Source organism: Stenella coeruleoalba, assembly GCF_951394435.1.
Source record: "Stenella coeruleoalba genome assembly, chromosome: 3".
NCBI classification, from domain to species: domain Eukaryota; kingdom Metazoa; phylum Chordata; class Mammalia; order Artiodactyla; family Delphinidae; genus Stenella; species Stenella coeruleoalba.
The window spans coordinates 129,832,080-129,850,845 of record NC_137148.1 but is presented as its reverse complement, the minus strand read 5'-3'; the positions used below and the strand labels follow the sequence as shown (position 1 = coordinate 129,850,845).

The 18,766-nt window shown below is 49.9% G+C and overlaps 1 protein-coding gene across 2 annotated transcripts in view; it reads right to left on the bottom strand.

The window, feature by feature from the left end:
* Positions 1 to 331: 331 nt before the first annotated feature.
* GALNT10 (polypeptide N-acetylgalactosaminyltransferase 10) overlaps positions 332 to 18,766 on the bottom strand; it is a 224,515-nt gene continuing 206,080 nt past the window's right edge. For both annotated transcript variants that reach the window (XM_079916229.1, XM_079916230.1), the window contains 5 exons: positions 14,670 to 14,777; positions 9,548 to 9,769; positions 6,250 to 6,366; positions 3,157 to 3,306; positions 332 to 2,665 (listed from right to left, as the gene is read on the bottom strand). In XM_079916229.1, coding sequence (XP_079772355.1) covers positions 2,507 to 2,665; positions 3,157 to 3,306; positions 6,250 to 6,366; positions 9,548 to 9,769; positions 14,670 to 14,777 — 756 coding nt within the window. In that variant the 3' untranslated portion in view covers positions 332 to 2,506. The remainder of the gene's footprint in view (positions 2,666 to 3,156; positions 3,307 to 6,249; positions 6,367 to 9,547; positions 9,770 to 14,669; positions 14,778 to 18,766) is intronic.

The following is an 18,766-nucleotide window of genomic DNA, read 5'->3' as shown; positions in this document are numbered from 1 at the left end:
TTGCTGCTGCTCCTGCTCCCCACATGCGTCCTGTCACCCACTTGGAGTGGGACCATTCGGAAACCTAGCCATTGCTCCGCCCTCCACCTGGGCGTGGGATTGGGGGCTGCAGGCGTGGCTTCCAAACAGGGCCCTCTCCCAGGGGCTGCTGAGGCCCTTCTTGGCCACAGATTAAGTGAGCCATGCAGTTACCCTTTAAATTTGGGGTGTTATTTGCATAAAATGGAATAACTTCTGGCCTCTGGCCCTTGGGAGGCATTGCTGTCTCAGATCCTGCTCTAGGCCCAACGCCTCCTGCTTGAAATTAGACATTAAGAAACACACACTCATCCAACAGGAACTGCACACACCACCAAAAATGTTTCCCCTCCCCCCAACCCCGCCCCTTTATGTCTAGCAAGGCACTAGGAAATGATTCAAGTTTAGGGATTGGCTGTACATTTGCATTTTTTCTTTTTAAAAGGCACAGTTTGTATTTTAATGATGCTGAATTACTCTCTGATGATGAATCCTAACTCAGTTCTCCCATATTGCGACACTCTTGTTATCCTAGATTCTGAAAGGGGTCTCATCTTCGACTCCTTCCTACAGAGGGCCACTTCTAAAGATATAGCACTCCCTTGGAAAAGACACCAGGGATCGACAAGCAGGCTTTGTAAGCACGGGGCTGCCTCTCCTGCGGGCAGGTGGCCAGAGCAGGGCTTGTGCTGAGGCAGAAGTGGAAGTGACACTTCGCCCGTTGCACGCTTAATCGGGGTGGTGGTGGCCGGGAATGTTTACTTCGCTCCCCAGATAATTGACAGCCTTGAGATCAGCCAGCATCTCAAAGGCAGATTCGTGGCTCTGCTCCCAGATTTATGTCTCAGTTATTTCATTGGTAAATAACACAGTCGAGAGGCTCGACTCTAATTGGAATACTGATTCAAGGACTTCCTGGGCTAGCTGGCAGAAGCCGTGGGCTGTAGACTGCGATTTCCATGTCTGAATCAGTGGGTGGCAGGCTGGTTACAGAAACACTTCCTATTAGTTTGGGAGCCCTCTGGGAGGCTGACACATAATCAACAAAGCAAAAGGTAAACACAAAGGACCGGCATGGAGCTAGGTACACGTCTGTTCATGGGACACTGGGATCTGTTCTCCACTGCAGGTGTGACCATGGTGGCAGGTTGGCAGGGCTTTAGGTCTGGGCTGAGGACCGTGTCACACCAAGGCCTCCGGTATGAGCTGACGGACACAGGTCTCCTGCCCCCTCCCCCAGCACCACCAACGTTGGACTTCACAGATTGTCTCTAGGCTGGGGGCTGCCTCGAATGTTTTACACTTGGCTGGCTAATCACGGCATCCTAGAAATCCATATTGGATGCTAGAATACCAGAATCCTACGTGTCATTTTAGTTTGTGATCACAGTACAGAGTTCCTTAAAAATTCTAGAATTCCATATGAGAACCAGAACCACAATGAGTCAGAGGCTAGGCATCTGCCCACGGTCCACCCTGGAGGCCTCCGGACCTCACACCTCTGTTCCTCTCCTGAGGCAGGCAATTGGCCGAGAGAGAGAGAGAGAGAGAGAGAGAGAGAGAGAGAGAGAGAGAGAGAGAGAGAGAGAGAGAGGCGGGGTGGGGGTGGGGGGAGAGATATGGAAGCACTGATGAGGGAAATTCAGCCAGAATTTCTAGTTTGGAGGTTTTCTACTGGGCCCGTGCCACAGGCCCAAGGCCATCTGAAACACAGTCCTGAAAAGCTGGTGGCTGGGCTGTCCTTGTGCCCGGAGAGCGCTAAAATGGGCATTTCGAGTACCCTGAGAGCAAGGGGAGACATCCCGTCTGTCCACGGCTGCAAAGGATTATCTGCGGGTCGCGCTGCTGCCCCCAGGCCTGGCAGCTGGCCAGTGGTCAGTACTGTACACTCGGAGGGCCCGAGGCACGGCTTTCGACTGACTGCATCTCCTGGGGCTGTGACAGAGAACAGACGCTGGGCAGGCAAAAATTCAAAGGCTGAAACCAGTGGCCCCGAGAAAGACTTTTTCCCTTCTGCTGCAGATGGGTGGCACTGGTGCTAAAAGCTGCCGCCCCTACAGACAGAGTTTGCCTCTCTCTCTGCAGGACTGTCATGTATGAGCCACCTGAAGGCTAGGCAGCCTCAGAGGACTCATTTTAGGGTGGTCTAGGGCTGCCCTGGCAGTCCTCCTGCATAATGCTCAAGGGAACGTGGTGACAAAGTTGAAAAGGCTCTCCTGGATTTCCGTGATGCCACCAGGGGTGCAGCAGGCTCTGCTCTTGAGCGGGGCCTCTTGTGGGGTCTGCTCTCTATCCCGGCTCCACCACTCTGGGCCTGCAGGGCCAGGCAGACACCTGGCCCAGCTTCAAGCGCCCCCTCTGCCCTGGCCCGACTGGCCAGCAGCTTTTACGTGACGGAGTCCGCAGAAGCCCTGCCTCTCTTGGGAGAGGGAGGCTGCAGTGAATGCCGGAGAGGACCCTGCCAGGCCTGCCACGGGAACGTGAAGGCTCAGTTGCTATTGAATTTTTCCAAGACTGTTGAGTTGGTGTGTTCAAACAGCCACTGCTGAGTGGGGGAGGAGGGGTTGCAGGTGTTCATGAAGATCCTGTGGTCACGTTCACTGCAGTCCATGCAACTGCCGCTGACGGGGTGATACAGGGTCTGGTCCTGCAAAACAGGCAGGTTATCAGCCGGGCCACGCCGGGGAGGTGAACAAACTGCAGCAGCAGTAACAGCAAGGAGGCAGGGAGGCTCGCAGACCTGTCTGGCTCTCCTCTCGAGCACACAGTGGGCACTGCCCGCCTCCCTTGCAGCTGGCCTTGTCACATGCCTAAGCTGTGCCCACTGGGATGCGGGCAGAAGTGATGCCTGCCACTTCTGGACCGGAGCCCTAATCACTGCCCATCTCCAGTCAAATTTCATTGGCTTTCAAGGTGGTTTTTTTTAAGAAATGGGCTCAGCTGCCAACATTTAAGATTCCAGAGACTTCAAATAAACAGCTGAATTTCTGCTTTCTCTTGATGACTGGAGAGTCGGACATGGTAGGTCTGTGGAACAAACACGTGAGGGAGGGGCTCTGGGGAGCAGGAATGAGGCATTACATTTTTTTTTTTTTTAAATCGAGCAGGCTTCCCTGTTCCCCCCACACCCTGTCTTACTTTGCGGTACTTCCACAGCTGGTTGCCCTTCATGCTGTGGCAGTCGTAGAGGGTGACGGGGCTGGTGTGGGAGATGGCATCGAAGCAGAACTTCTTGGTGTGCTGGGGGTCTCCAGGCCGGATGTCCTCTCTCCAGGTGAAGGTGAACACCTGTACACACAGGCACATCGTGAGGTGGACAGCAAAGCTAGGGGACTCTCTTTTTTTGTAACCATGGGGAATTTTAAACACAGGAGTCCAGAAAAAAGTTTATTGACCACACCTGTCCCAGTGACCCAGCTTTGAGGATTACCAACTCACGGCAAATCTTGTTACAGCTTTCCCTCACCATATCTCGCCCACAACGTTATTCTGAAGCAAATCCTGGACATCCTACCACACCAAGTGTCATGACTTCAGTAAATGCCATGATAACAATGAAAAGTTATCACAGAATCTTCCATGTCATCAAATATCTTGAGTTCAAGTGTTCTCAGACTGCCTTATACCTCTCTTTTCACAGTCAGTCTGTTTGAATCAGGATCCAAACCAGGTTCACATATGGTATTTGGTCGATAAACTTTCTTTTCAGCAGCTTTACTGAACAATATTTGGCATGCGATAAATTGCCCACATTTAAGTGTACAGTTTGATACTTTTTTTTTTTTGTGGTACGCGGGCCTCTCACTGTGGCAGCCTCTCCCGTTGCGGAGCACAGGCTCCGGACGCGCAGGCTCAGCGGCCATGGCTCACGGGCCCAGCCGCTCCGCAGCATGTGGGATCTTCCCGGACCGGGGCACGAACCCATGTCCCCTGCGTCGGCAGGCAGACTCTCAACCACTGCGCCACCAGGGAAGCCCCATTTATCTTTCTTTATGTCAACATGACACCTTTAATTACTGACATTTTACGATACATCTTGAAATCAGTGTCAGTCTTTAACTTTGTACTTCTTTTGAAATTTTGTTTTGGCTATTCTAGGTCCTGTCCATTTTCCATATGAATTTTAGAATCAGTTTTTCAATTTTTACAAAAAAGCCTACTACAATGTTAGGATTCTGTTGAATTTATATATTTCTTTGGATAGAATTGATATCAATTATTGAGTCTACCAACCTATGAACACGGTATGTATCTTCATTTATTTAGAACTTCTTTAGTTTCTATCAGCAATATTTTGTAGTTTTCGGTACACAGGTTTTTCACATCTTTTGTCAGTTTCACACCTGAGTATTTCATATTTTTTGTCATTGTAAATGCTTGTTTTTAATTTTAACTTCTGATTCTTCATTATTAGTATATAGAGAAACAACTGACTTTTGTATCATGCAACTTTGCTAAACTCAGCTATTAGTTCTGGTAGCTTCTCTGTAGATTTTATTGAATTTTCTACATAGATGATCACATACTCTGCAAATAAAGACAGTTTTTGTTCTTTACTTCCCACTTGGATGAAATTATTTTTTTCTTGCCACAGGTTAGAACCTCCAGAACACTGTCAAATAGAAATGATAAGGTTGGAATCCCTGTCTTGTTCCTGATCTTAGTGGGAAAGCATTCAGATTTTTACCATGAAATATGATGTTAGCTGTAGAATTTTTACAGATGCCCTTTATCAAGTTGAGGAAGTGCCTTTCTAGTCCTGGTTTGCTGAGAGTTTTTACTAGAAATGGATGTTAGATTTTGTCAAATGGTTTTTCTAGGTGTGCTGAGGTGATCATATGGTTTTCTTTTTCATTTTGTTAATGGTGAATCATATTGATTAATTTTCTAATGTTAAACCAACCATTCATTCCTGGGATAAATTACACTTAGCCATGATGTATTACCCTTTTCATATATTGTTGGATATAATTTTCTAAACTTTTGTTTAGAACTTTTGCATTATGTTCATGAGGGATATTTCTCTGTGGTTTTCTTATAATGTTTTAGTCTGGTTTTGCTATTAAGGTAATGCTGGCCTCATAAAATGAGGTGGGACGTATTCCCTCCTTTTCCGGAAGAGTTTCTGTAGAATCAGTAACTTATCTTCTTTAAGCATTTGAGAGAATTCACCAGTAAATCTATCTGAGCCTGTAATTTTCTTTGTGGGAATATTTTCAACTACAATGTCAATTTCTTTGATAGAACCAGGGTGTTTTCCACTCGGGCTGGTGAGAACAGGCATTATTCCTGGCTCAGGTCAGTAAGAGCACTATATCACACCCCCATCATCACTGGCTCAGGAAACCCAACATGTGAGAGCTCCAGGACTTCTCCAGAACTCTTGGGAAGGACATGCCTTTTCACTGAGGGGCTGGCAGCCTATGCTGCTGGTGGTCACATCTGCCACCACATGGGAAGACAGCCAGGTTAAGAATGGAGCCAACGGAGAGGGAAGCAGAGCTGAGACCCTGGAGAGATCCTGATGACATCATCTAGACTTTTCAGTGACACCAGCCGGTAACTCCCTCTTTCTGTTGATGGCCACTTGGGCTGGGTGTCTGTCATTTGTAACCAACAGTCCAAACTGATGTGCAGGGTTCCTCTTTCCAAGGTGCTCAGGAGGCTCTTATAATGCGTACCCTGGGCTGACCTGTGATTCATCTTTTTGGCCGTGCTATGTGAGATCTTAGCTCCCCAACCAGGATCGAACCCACGCCCCCTGAATTGGAAGCATAGAGTCTTTTTTAAAAATTTTTGGCTGCGTTGGGTCTTCTTTGCTGCGTGTGGGCTTTCTTTAGTTGCGGCGAGCGGGGGCTACTCTTCGTTGCGGTGTGTGGGCTTCTCACTGTGGTGGCTTCTCTTGTTGCGGAGCATGGGCTCTAGGGTGCACGGGCTTCAGTAGCTGTGGCACGCGGGCTCAGTAGTTGTGGTGCGCGGGCTCTAGAGCACAGGCTCGGTAGCTGTGGTGCACGGGCTTAGTCGCTCCGCAGCATGTGGGATCTTCCTGGAGCAGGGCTCGAACCCGTGTCCCCTGCATTGGCAGGTGGATTCTTAACCACTGCGCCACCAGGGAAGTCCCGAGACTCATCGTTGACCCGTGGCCTCTCCCTCCTAGTCCTGACCATGTGAGCACTGCAGGCCGCGATGGCACAGAGAGCCCGACTACTGGTCCTGAGGAGCGGCCCTTACCTGCATGTTGTTCCAGGCGGCCTCCCCTCGGCCCCGGACACAGCTCTCCAGCCTCAGTGGGGAGCCCAGGGCCCCATGTTTCGTGTCTGCACACAGCCCTGTGCCCACATTGCGGATCTGGACAAGAAAGAAGCAAAGAGTGGACCAGTTAGCCACCTCGAGATACCTGCCTGGGCCCCTGCTGGGGTGGGGGGAGGGAAACGAGGCAGAGGCATCGCATGGGCTGAGTGCTGGATTATCCTAATAAGGCTTGCCCTGGGTTGGTGGGTGGGCCCTGAGCCTCTCGATAAAGGAACACAGAGAGCCGCTCCGCTAAACCCTGCTTTGTCTTAGAGCACGCAGAGTCCTGGGGCGGTGGCGGGTGCCTGGAGGGGAGGGGCTGTTGAAAGGAGGATTCCCCGGCTCCTCTCCCAGAGAATTTGACCCAACAGGTCCAGGGATCACATTTTTCCCTCATTCCAGGTGATCTAGAGACTATGCCTTGAAAACCACTCTAGAAAAGGTGTAGGGTCTTTGTTATGGGACCTTGGAAACTCTGCCTTTTAGGGCGGGTGAATGGGAAGATCCAAAGAACAACAGTGGTCTCACTAAGATGGGTGGGGGCGTGCGGGGAAGAGCACCGTGGGGGTGTGGAGGCCCCGGCAATCGCGTGGCCAGCCAGCACGGACAGCAGGCAAGCCACCGTGCCAGGGCCGGCATCACATCGTGCAGCTCCTACTTCACAGACGTGGCTCCTCGTTCGACTGAGGGGGAGGGGGTGTCGGGGCTCAGAAAAGGTCAACTCCAATGTCCGGCTGCAGGGGTCTGACCACCCAGCTGCCGTGTTCTGCATCCACCACCGTGTCCGAGAGGAGGCCACGGTCCCCGGCGCTGCCCCCAGCCAGCGTTTGAGGGAGGCAGGCCCGCCCCCGGGAGATGCGCGCTCCTCGGGCAGGTGACTTGGCCAGAAGACTGCCTGTTAACACGGCCAGACTTCAGTAGAGCCTCACTGCAGGCTGGGGCCCTTCTTCCACAGCATCACGGTCTGACGGCTCTCCCCGCCTCTCTGCTCAATTCTTTCCTCAAGTGTTGCCCCAGTAAGTCTCTTGCACGTCTAGTCCCATCTTGGTGTCTGCTTCTCGCAGGACCTGAACAAACACGGGGGAGAAAGCCAATAGAGTGGCAAAGAAATGAAGAGCTTCATGAGGGAAATCAAGATGACACCTTGTCTAGAAAACTCGTGCTGGTGTTGGGCGGGGCTAGGCAGATGGCTTAGTTGGGAACGGCCCCTCTAAGTTGCTGTGTGAATCTGAACAAGTAACATGTGATGTTTCTGCCGGCCCAACGCGTGTCTCTCCACCTCTGGTAAAAATGCCCTGATTTTCCACAGGGCCACGGCTCCTGGCCCATCCCGTGGCCAGAGCACCCATCCTACCCTTGCTTCCCCCTTCTTCCAATGGCCACAGTGATTGGTGCAGGATCCAAGGATAAGATTTCAATCCTGGACCTTTGCTGGCTCCACTGGGAAAGAGGTCTTTACTTTCTGCTGGGTTGCGCCAAGCTTGGGATTTCTCAGCCTGAAGCTTCTGGGAGCCAATCTTGCTACTCGCGGCGTGAGGCCAACACAAAAGGAAGCGCAGTTAAGCAGGAGAAAAAGAGACTGACATCATTTGAGCTCCCTGGATCCAGGTGTTCACAGCTGAAGCCACAGCTATCCAAGGTTCCTGTGAGAATCAATAAATCCCCCCTTTTCACTTTAAAATGGACTTCTGTCACTTAAAACAGGCGCGCCAATGCTTATGCTTCCCCTCCACAAGCCCCCATATATCCATCTCTAAGCGAGTGGGTGCTCTCAACCGGAGCCAGGAGCCACGCCCAGGATGTGGTGACGGACTGTCTGCCTCCTCCAGCAGGACCAGCTCCATGGGTGTGTGACAAGGGCAACGGCACAGGGTCCCTCACTCAGAGTCTGTGTTTGTTTTTTAATACATTTATTTATGGCTGTGCTGGGTCTTTGTTGCTGCTCGCGGGCTTTCTCTAGTTGCGTTGCGCAGGCTTCTCATTGCAGGGGCTTCTCTTTGTTGTGGAGCACGGGCTCCAGTAGTTGCGGCACGCGGGCTCAGGAGTTGTGGCTCGCGGGCTCTAGAGCACAGGCTCAGTAGTTGTGGTGCATGGGCTTAGCTGCTCCGTGGCATGTGGGATCTTCCCGGACCAGGGCTCAAACCCGTGTCCCCTGCATTGGCAGGCGGATTCTCAACCACTGCACCACCAGGGAAGTCCTGTGTTTGGTTTAAAGCTCTGCTGTCACTGTCTTCAACTTTCTAGTAATTTTATCTTTGAAACCTGCAAGTGAAATCTGATGGGGCAATAGAGCACGCACGTGAGCAGAGGTGACACATGCTCTATGAGCATCTGCCGGTCCTTTCTGCCAAGTTCACAGACAGCGACTGTGAGTCCCTGCAAGCACAGAATCCTGGGGTCCCACATGCAGCGGAGTTCAGCAGGACTCAAAGGGAGAACAGGGTGAGTGTGTCGTGGCTGTAACTCAGTGGGGCCGCTGGCATGTCCCAGAGGCCACGCCCTCCTTTCCAATCAGAACTGGCTTCAGCTGCACAAAGAGGAATGCTGGTCAAAGACACAGGAGGGACTGGGGAGCCCTATCGTGTCCTTTCTGTGATGCTTCTCTGGATGAGCCAACTACTTCAGCAGCAGATAACAGCACAGAAGCAAGGGGAAGGAGGGGGCAACCCACAGTTCCTTTCCCTTCAGTTCTTTCTCATTCATCAGTAAGCCCGAGGTAGAGACAGTCGATAGGACGTGTACATTATCAAGAAGTGAAATAAAAACAGCTGAGTTAGTTTTGTGCAGTGTTTCCACTGCTCTGGTAAAAAATACAAACGCGTGGACAAGGTTTGAAATACAGACTGTGAAATTTCACCAACTGTGCACGAGTTAAATGCTCTCATTGCCTTTAACACTGGCACTGCAGAATATAAAGATGAATGGTAAAATTCACACTAATCATTTAAAGTTTTAATTTTTCTCTACTTATAACATTCAAAAGCAAACAAACAAAAACACCACCGCAAGGCTAAGAGACCACCGAAAGAAAGTAAAAAGTTTTATATTTTATACCTCTACTGGCACTTTTTAGATGACGATAAGTTTTTGTTTTTTAAAAAAAAATTTTTACTGAAATATAGTTGATTTACAATGCTGTGTTACTGGCACTTTTTTCTCTGACCTGTGGACCTGGGGTCTGCACGTGCATTTTGCGCCGGGCCCTAATTATGTGGCTTGCCTGGCCCTTCAGACTCACCTCACCCCACGCTGCGGCCGGGGGCTCCACAGGTGGGTAGAATTTGGGCAGGTCCCAGGCGATCTTGGTCATAAACCACTTGAAACTCTTGCAGTTAAGGGAGCTGCGGAGCTTTTTCTGTGCAGTTACATCTCCAGCGGAGAGGTGGCGGTACTCGGGCCGGCGCTGGTAGATGTGCTCCGCGTACTCGTCCATCCACACCTCCGCCACTCGCTTCAGGTTCTGGAGGGGAGAGGCAGGTGCAAGGGTCAGGCTCTCCGAAGGGCCGAGGAGAAAAGTGGGTACAAAGGGTCCTGGAGGTGAAGGTCAACCTTTCTTATTTTATGCTGCATCAAGGACCGTGTTTTTAAGTCTTCTATATTTATTATTTATGCATGTTTTAAGGACTCTGCAACTCACGGTTGAATAATACACTGCTGCTGGTTTTCTTGCCCATCTTGCATCCCCTCTTTTTCTACAGATCGCCTCCCACTGATTTTCCTTTGGGGACCCACCTCTGCCTCACTATTACCTCCTGTGGCTGAAGGAAAGGCATGTGACCCAGCCTGGCCAATGGGAATATAGATAGCCCAGACATAGGGATTGGCCAGCAGTGGGCATGTGACCTGGGCCAAGCCAATCAGAATCGAGAGGCATCAGTCCTGGATTTTTTTTTTTTTTTTTTTTTTTGGTAACTATGGGGAAGAATTGCTGGGTAAGATCTGGTGGGTAAGATGCCGAGAGCTGCTGGGCCATTTGGAAAGCCTGTCCAAGGTTGAAGTCAACCCAGAATGAGGCAGAGCTGAGGGTTAGAACCAGGAACACATTGCTTCTTTTGGTTCCTGAATCCAGCCATGTCTGAAGCCAGAACTACCTCAGAGCTTTCCATTGACATGAGTCAGTAAATTCCCTTTCTGCTTAACCCAATTTGAGTTGGGTTTTGTCACATTTAACTAAGAGTGCTGCCCAAGTTGCCTTGTAAAAACGAATTATAATTTGCAACCAGAAGGTAAAATTCCCTCAGCAGCTGGAATTTTTAACAATCCTTTGAGGTGTTAAGGTTGCTACTTTGATTACAAAACACAAAGATAATCAATAAAAAATGACAACCATATTACTGGCAAGTAGAGGCAGCAGCAGGTGAGGAAACATCCTGTTTGTGAGTAGACTTGGAGGAGAGGAAAAGTGAATTCTTCTGTGTAACTGTGATGAAAATCCCTCACTCCACCTGCCGTGTAGATCCCATCTGCGGAGAGCCTCTTACTTTTCTTGGAAGAGCAAAGCATCACGGTTCAGGGGAAATTCCCTGCTCCCAACATCTTCCTCCAACCCCAGGCTGTTGCCAGGATACCTCCCCTGCTTTAATTCTCTAGGCTTTATCATATCATTTTCCCCCTACTGCAATCCAGATTTCCTTCTGAAGGGTAAAAGCAAGTTAGCACTTTAGGCTGTTATCAATCGCTCACACCTTAGTGTAAATGACTGCCCTAGAAGCAGAAGGTAAGGCTGAGGCTGGCAAATGTTTTCTGTACAGGGTGAGACAGTAAATATTTTAGGCTTTGCAGACCATGTGGTCTCAACTCTGATATAGCTATAAAGCAGCCCTAGACACTACGTAAGTGAATGGGTGTGGCTGTCAAAATTTATGGACACTGAAATTTGATTTTTTCATATGTCACAAAATATTATTATTCTTTTGATTTTTTCCCCCCTCAGCTATTTAAAAATGTAAAAACCATTCTTAGCTTACGGGTCACACAAAAATAGTTTGCCAACTCCTGAGTAAGGAGGAAGGAAGCTCACAGGAGGAAGGCCCTGGTATCGAAGCCCAAATCCACCAACTCCTCACTTTTGCTGGCTCTGAGTTTGGGACTGGGAAACCACAAAATTTCCTTGCCACTGTCTCGTTTTTTCTGAGTGCTGAAGAGGTCAACAGTGGGTCAGAAATCAGTTCAGGAACATTGTTATCCCCCTCAGGCCCCTGCAGAGCAGAGGCTGGGTTTAATTTAAAACTGTGCCCAGAGGAAGCTGAAGGCCTAAGGGGGGCCGGCACATCTGAAGAGTCTCCTTTTCCTGCCTTGCCACCCAGGTCCTCTGGCTCACTGTCTGAGTTGCTCAAGCCACAGGGATGATGAGAGACCACCGTGGTTTCTTCTCTAACCACAGGCAAGGATGGCCAACCTGACCAAGGAAAGGTGTTGAAATTCACCAGGATTCTTTTTAAAGGATCAAATCAAATAATATTCTAATTTTAAATGATACTTAAATTACTATTTTAATGAATATTGCATTTTACAGACATGGCTTAGTAAGTCATTTCTCCCAGATCTTGAACTTTTGTACAGTTACTGGGCCAGAGTAAGGGACTTTACGTTTATTTCTATTACCTCTCCCCTTGCTAGAGTCATGAAAAGGACTCTGGGATTTTAGCAGGCGGTGTGCTCCTCTTATCCCTACTCCTAACACCTTCCTAGTTCTGGGTCCCAGTCCTGTCTGAGGCCCCCCTGCTTTTCTTGAGTTTGGATCACAGAGAATTGTCCAGAATCTTGGAATAAGTCTCCAAACAAAAATCAACTTTTGTTTTGCCAAGTTTGAGTGGGTTTCTGTTACTGCCTTCCCAAAGACCCCTTGCCCAGAAGCACAGACGAGAAGGATCTTAGCAAATTTAGTAAATAAATTAAGACTGGCTACTTCTTCTTGAGGCAGGCAAGCTGGTGGCCAGTTCATCCTTCCTGAATTGCTGCTCCACTGCTCCCTGGCTTTTTGTCCTTCTGGAATCTGTACACCTTTAGTAAGACTTTGGTTTCCCTCTTTATCTGGCTCTCTTGGGGCTTTTAGGATACCTCTCCTCAAATCTATCGGTATGATGTTCTAGGAGACAACACTCTAGAAGGATCTGGTTGTTAAAACACTGAACAAACATGTAAAATATGATCTGCAACTAAGACAGGGTAGTTAGAGATTGTAACAAAAAGTTAGGAGAGCTTGATTCAGGCACCTTTGGTCCTACCAACCTACATGGGCGCTGCTCAGACTGAACTGGTTTAAAGTCAACAGGAGACTGATTCAGTCTGAATCAGGTGAAAAATCAGGTGAAAGAAGGAGTTAAAATGTGAAAACACAGAATTCAGATAAGGCATTGAAATCACCTTTCCAGTCTTGCTAATACTGATGCTGACACTAATACTGCTAATGACAACAGCAGTCGCTATTTAAAGGACGACCACTCTGTGCCAGGCACTGGTCAGACCTAAGTGGGTTTGAATTATGGCTCTAGTTTCTTTGTGTCTCTATATTTCACTGTCCTCATCTCTAAAATGGGGATTAAAAACAAGTGAGAACTAAGTGAGATAAGTATGTAAGATGCTTTGCACAATGCCTGGCTTAGGAAGTTTTTAATGTGTTACTACAGTTCATCTGTGGATCTATGAACAGGTGGTGGTGGTATGTCTTTACCGGGCGAGTCTCATATCAATACGTGACAGCTCTGGATAGGGAAAGGATGCTTTTGGGAGTGGTCCTGCTCAGGGGTCAGAGGACTGTCCTAATGGTTCCACAGTCCCTAGTAGTTGGAAGAGTCGCTGTCTTGGGCTTACTGAGCGACTCTGCGGTTTTCCCGCGTGGCTCCTTCCTCTGGGGTTGCCAACGGTATTTCAGATGAAACGTGATTCCTGCCTCTCCTGCTGAACTAGACCTCGCACCCCACGTGAGAGGGCTGTCCCAAGCGCGGATGGCTGGTACGGCTGTCGTTGGAATCTTCGACCACTAGAGGGCGTTGCTGGCTCTCTTTTTCCTCAACGCCGGTCCCCATAGCAACGCCGGTCCCCATAGCAGCCCCGGCCCGCCTCCAGAGCCCAGCATCCCACCCTTGGATGGAGCCCGGGGAGACAGCTGCCTCTCTGAGCCTCTTGGTCTTTCTTGTAAGTCGCAGGACAAGGGCCCTTCCGAGACCCAGAGGCTACAATTCTGCACGTCGTTGATTGTCAGGTGATGGGGGAAGGGGAGGCAGTGGACTGGGCAGAAGGAGGCTGTGTGGACTGAAGCCAAACAGGCTCGCGGGGGGTGTGTGTGGGGGGGTGGGCGCTGTCGGGAGGGGTCTTCACGGGTTGAAGTGGGGGGTCTCCAACAGGCAAATCTGTGTGGTGACCTTTCCAGAACCCACCAAACCTCCCTGCGGCTCTCTTTACCCTCTGGGGACCCTCCCACCTCTTCGTTGTTCTTTTGGGGTCACCCTGATTTTTTTCAAGATCCTTAAGATTTTAAAATTTTGTTATTAAGGTTTAGTGAAATATTAATAACACAAAACAAAAACTTCTGGCTTACATTTCCGTTTGTAGATAGTGCCACTTTAATTCGACCAATGACTGATATAAACCATTTTAAGGCACTAAAACAGTTTGACACAGAATTTTTGGCATGAAAGTGGAGAGGCGGTGAGAAGAGAAAGACGCTAACATTTATTAACCATCGCTGTGCCAGGGGCTTTTAAGTGCCATCTCAGTCTTTCCCAAACACACCACTCCACCTGTATTAAATTGTACCCAACATGTTTCTTTAAATCATCCCTAGTCTAACTTTGTACCTACTTTAGCTTTATCCTAAGTAATAATGTCAGTGAAATCATAAATTTGCTACACTAATCCACATTAATTTCAACACTGGAAATAAAAATGTTGACCACCTAAAATCACCTTATTGGTCACACTTTGGGAAACTGCATTATCTCCTTAATTCTCCCGGCCATGCTAAGAGTTGGAAAAAAATGAGCTTCCTTGAAGCAAAGGAGTAAACAGAGCCTTAGAGCAACCCTTCCAAGGTCACAGAGCTAATAAGTGATTAAGCAGGGCTTTAAGTAAGTTCTTCTATGTTTATTTATGTTTGCCACACTGCGAGGCTTGTGGGATCTTAGTTCCCCAGCCAGGGCTTGAACCCATACCCTCAGCCTTGAAAGTGCGGAGTCCCAACCACTGGACCGCCAGGGAATTCGCATAAGTAAGTTCTTTGAAACTGGATTTCACCTGGAGGGTGGGGGGAGGGGCACATCCTCACTCCTAGGGACCATTAGGCCTAGGGCATGGGGTGTCTCTGCTCCGCCAATGGTCGTAGGCCAACATCTCACCCCCTAGGGAAGCCACCACCTTACCCGGGCCAGGCTGACTCCGGCGGGGACCTTGTAGGGCACGTACTTCCTGTAGATATGGCCCACCCTGGAGCAGGGAATGTCCTCCATGCGGCCTCCACACATCCACACCTGCAGGGTGAGAAGTGAGAGAAGATGATATTTCTGCCTCCCATTCATGGCCTCCTCAAAGGCGAGCGTTCCTTCGTGCATTCATCAGAAGCATCAGCGTGGACTGTGTACTAAAGCCCCCATTCACAGAACTAGGGATGTAGGAAAACACAGCAGTGACAACAGCAGTAAAAACAGCTCACGGCATCGAGTGCTTACTCATGGCCAGATGCTACGATATGGGCTTCGCACGCACAGCTGCACAGAAGCCTCGTCAGAAAACCCATAAAGTAGGTAGTAACGGAGCTCCATTTTACAGATGAAGAAACCGAGGCTCAGAGAAGCTAAGAAACTTCTCTAAGGTCACAGGGTTGGTACATGGTGGGGCCAGAATTCAGAGCCAGCTTGGGCTGACTCTAGAGTCTGAGCTCTGGACAAGTGTGAGAACTGTGAGGGGGTAGCGGGGGCTCTGTGGGAAAGACTGTGATGATCACTTCGTGATGCTGTCCGCAGGTATGACAGGGGACAAGGTGGCACCCAGGCTGTGCCTTTGCCGACTCTGGCATTAAACGCTGTTGTTTCCTTCTAGATCTTGCTGGGTCACCCTGAGCAGTCCCCTGCCTCCCTGCCCTGACTCTCCTGCAGGGTGGCTCATGGGCAAGGCTGCCTGTGCTTCTTGTGTCTCCCTCCACAACCGGTATCACAGAGATCTCCTGAGTTGGAGCCCTGGTCTGACAACAGTGTGGGAATTCTTAACAAGTACAATCAACCCACTGAGGGGCCCAGCCTAAACAGACCCCCTCTGGCAGTCCTGGGTTCAAATCCTGACTCAGCCACGATACAGCTTTGTGACTTGGATCGAGGCACCTAACTTCTCTGAGTCTCAGTTTCCTCACTTGTAAAGGATGAAATGAGGCAGGCTCAGGGGATGCGGTATTGTAGGTAAGGTGCTTATTAGCACAGGACCTGGCATCCAGTCACAGCAGTGTGAGATACTGCAAATGATGGGTTCATACATTTGACTGATAGTTACGGAGTGCCTGCTACAGGCCACACATGCTGCTGGGCACATACAGCAGTGAATAAGTTGGCCAAGGCCCCTGCTCTCATGGAGGCGGAGTGTGGTGGCCAGACTCTGAGGAGCCCCCAATGATCCCTGCCTCCTGGTGTTTGCACCCTCCCAAATGAAGCACATGAGGACTGACCTGTGTCACCAACAGGATACTACAGAAATGACGGAGGACACTGTGGCTCCCACCTTGCTCCCTGGGATCACTTGCTTTGGGGCAGCCAGCTGCCATGTTTTGAGGACACTCAAGCAGCCCCATGGAGAGGTACAGGTGGTGAGGAGCTGAAGCCTCCTGCTAATAGTGCTAACCTTCCCACCACGTGAATGAGCCATCTTAGAAGTGGCTCCTCCAGGGACTTCCCTGCTGGTCCAGTGGCTAAGACTCTGTGCTCCCAATGCAGGGGGCCCGGGTTCCATCCCTGGTCGGGGAACTAGATCCCGCATGCATGCTGCAACTAAGAGTTTGCATGCCGCAACTAAAGATCCCATGTGCTGCAACTAAGACCCGGTGAGCCAAATAAATAAATAAATATATATATATATTTTTAAAAAAGGCTCCTCCAGCCCCAGTCAAGCCTTCAGATGACCACAGCCCTGGCTGATACCCTGACTATAACCTCATGAAAGACTCAGGCAGAACTATCTTGCTAAGCCACGCACAAATCCCTGACCTGCACAAACTTTGAGATAATAACTGTCTATTACGGCTTTAAGATTATGTTTTCCTGTGGCAGTAGATAACTAATACAGGGACTTTCAGATGGTGATGTGTGATCTATGGAAGCCAAAGCAAGGTAACTGGATGGACTCACTGGATGGATGGATGGGATGCTGTGCTACCCCCACCTGTCAGGGAAAGCCTCACCTAGAAGGGAGTATTTGAGGCGAGACTTAAATGATGAGAAGGTAAAATAAAATAAAGATCTGAAGGGTGAGAGAGCAGGTGGAGAGAAGAGCGAGTGCAAAGGCCCTGGGGTAGGGAGCCAGAGGCCTGGAGCAGAGGTTGCAAAGACAGGAGTGAGGGGAGGGGAGGTCATAGAGGTGAGTGGGACAATCATAAGGGTCTCTTGCAGCAGAACTAGGAGTCTTCACTGCAAGTCTTCAGTGAGGGAGACAACACAATCCACCTCTCTTTTCCAAAGATGACTCTGTGGAGTGCAGGATGGCCAGTAGGGTACAGGACTGGGGGAGGGAAGGTCTAGGGGGCTTTTGTAGATACAGAGCAGTCATGGCTTAGGGTCTGTGGGACTGCGGCGATGGTGGGACACGGCTGGATTTGGGACATTATTATTAATTTCATTACTGTATTCCCTCATTTGTGGAGTGAAGAGCAGGAGTGGGAATATCTACAACCCCGATTCCGTGCAAAAGAGCCTTTTCCACCTTGAACTGCTTGACAGGATTCTGGGGACTCGGCTCCGTATCTTGATTAATTCAGGGGCTCTAGAAGGGCTCCTTGCACACTTGAGGGGCCTCAGTCCCCCATCACTTCCCGCCAGCAACTGTCTCCTCCTCACCCCAGATGTACTCTGTCCTGGGCTTCCCACAGGGGATAGGCATGCGTGGGGCTGCAATTAGTGGAAATGCTGCCTGGAGAAATGCGATTATATTCTGATCTTGGGGGAGAAAAAAACCATCGAGCCAGTCAATAGAACAGAACATTGGTCTTGAGATAATGGGCTCCTGATGGTAGATTAATGTCAAGGCCAAGCCAAGAAGTTTATTTTCAAAGCAGGAGATCAGGCGCCAGCATCCTGTAACAATAACTCTCCCTTTATACAAAGTGACTGATGTGGAAGCAACGTTTTTGTCTGGTGGATATTGCCCAGATCGCCGCTGGGCTGCCCTTGCCTGTTGGAAGGCAGAGCAACACTGAGCAGGTGGAGGACACCTTACTCTGCTCTATTTGTGAATGTCTCCCGGGCAGCTGACTAGGCCGGTGTCCAGCTCTCTCGACTCCATATTAAACTCACATTAGCTAATGAGGCTGTGTCTCTGGCTCTGCTTGGCAGGGAACCTTCCTTTATGCAGACGGTTCATCAATTTCCAAATCCTTCCCTGTGCTGTGACCTCGGGTTTCTTTGGCCCTGACCATGCTGGCCATCAGCCGGAAGGTTCCTGAGAGACCAGGGTGACCTTGATCTACTCAGAGGTTTGAGGCATCCAAAATGCCCTCAGATTCCTGGGATGTCTGCAGCCCAGGAGGAGTGCTGGCTTTGGACGATGAGTTTACTCCACGGCTTCCCTGCCCTGGACATGACTCTCTGACGGCCGATCTGCCTTTAGAGAGACGCACACCTGTTCAGCAAAAGCTGCGGCCAAGCCCTGAGTCCTCTGGGAGCACCTGAGCCGTCTGAGAGGGGCCCAGCTCAGGGTACACTCAACCCTTCAGAACGCCCTCTGGCCCCCCAGAACACATCATATACAGCAGGCACCACCCCCGTGGTGTTCGCTGCTTATCTGGCAGGATCCCCAGACTGCAGGGGACTCTCCATCCCGGGACATGATAAAAGCTGGAGGCATGCAATTACAGCATGACTTGCCGTGGGCTGGGGAGCTGGGCAGATCTGGTCCTGGACTCCTGGTTCAGCTCATGGCCCATGTCACCTACCTGTGTACCTTCAGGCCCACCTCCCTCCCTTCACAGCTGAGGCAGCAGCCACCCAAGACCCACAGAAACCACAGCACTGTTTTCCTATCCCAACGCCACCAGTGCAGCCGTGTGACCTGGGGATGACGGTCACTGCTACCTTGCAAGGCTGCTGAGATGGACTGAGACGAGCTGTGAAGAGCGCTCAGCCTGATGCCTGGCCGTAGCAAACCTGATTAATGTTAGTCATTTCTATTTGCGAAAGAACGAGAAACACCACCACCTTGAAAAGATACAGTATTTGCCCTTCTGCTCAACACCATGGTATTTTTTTATCCTATGGCCTGATTT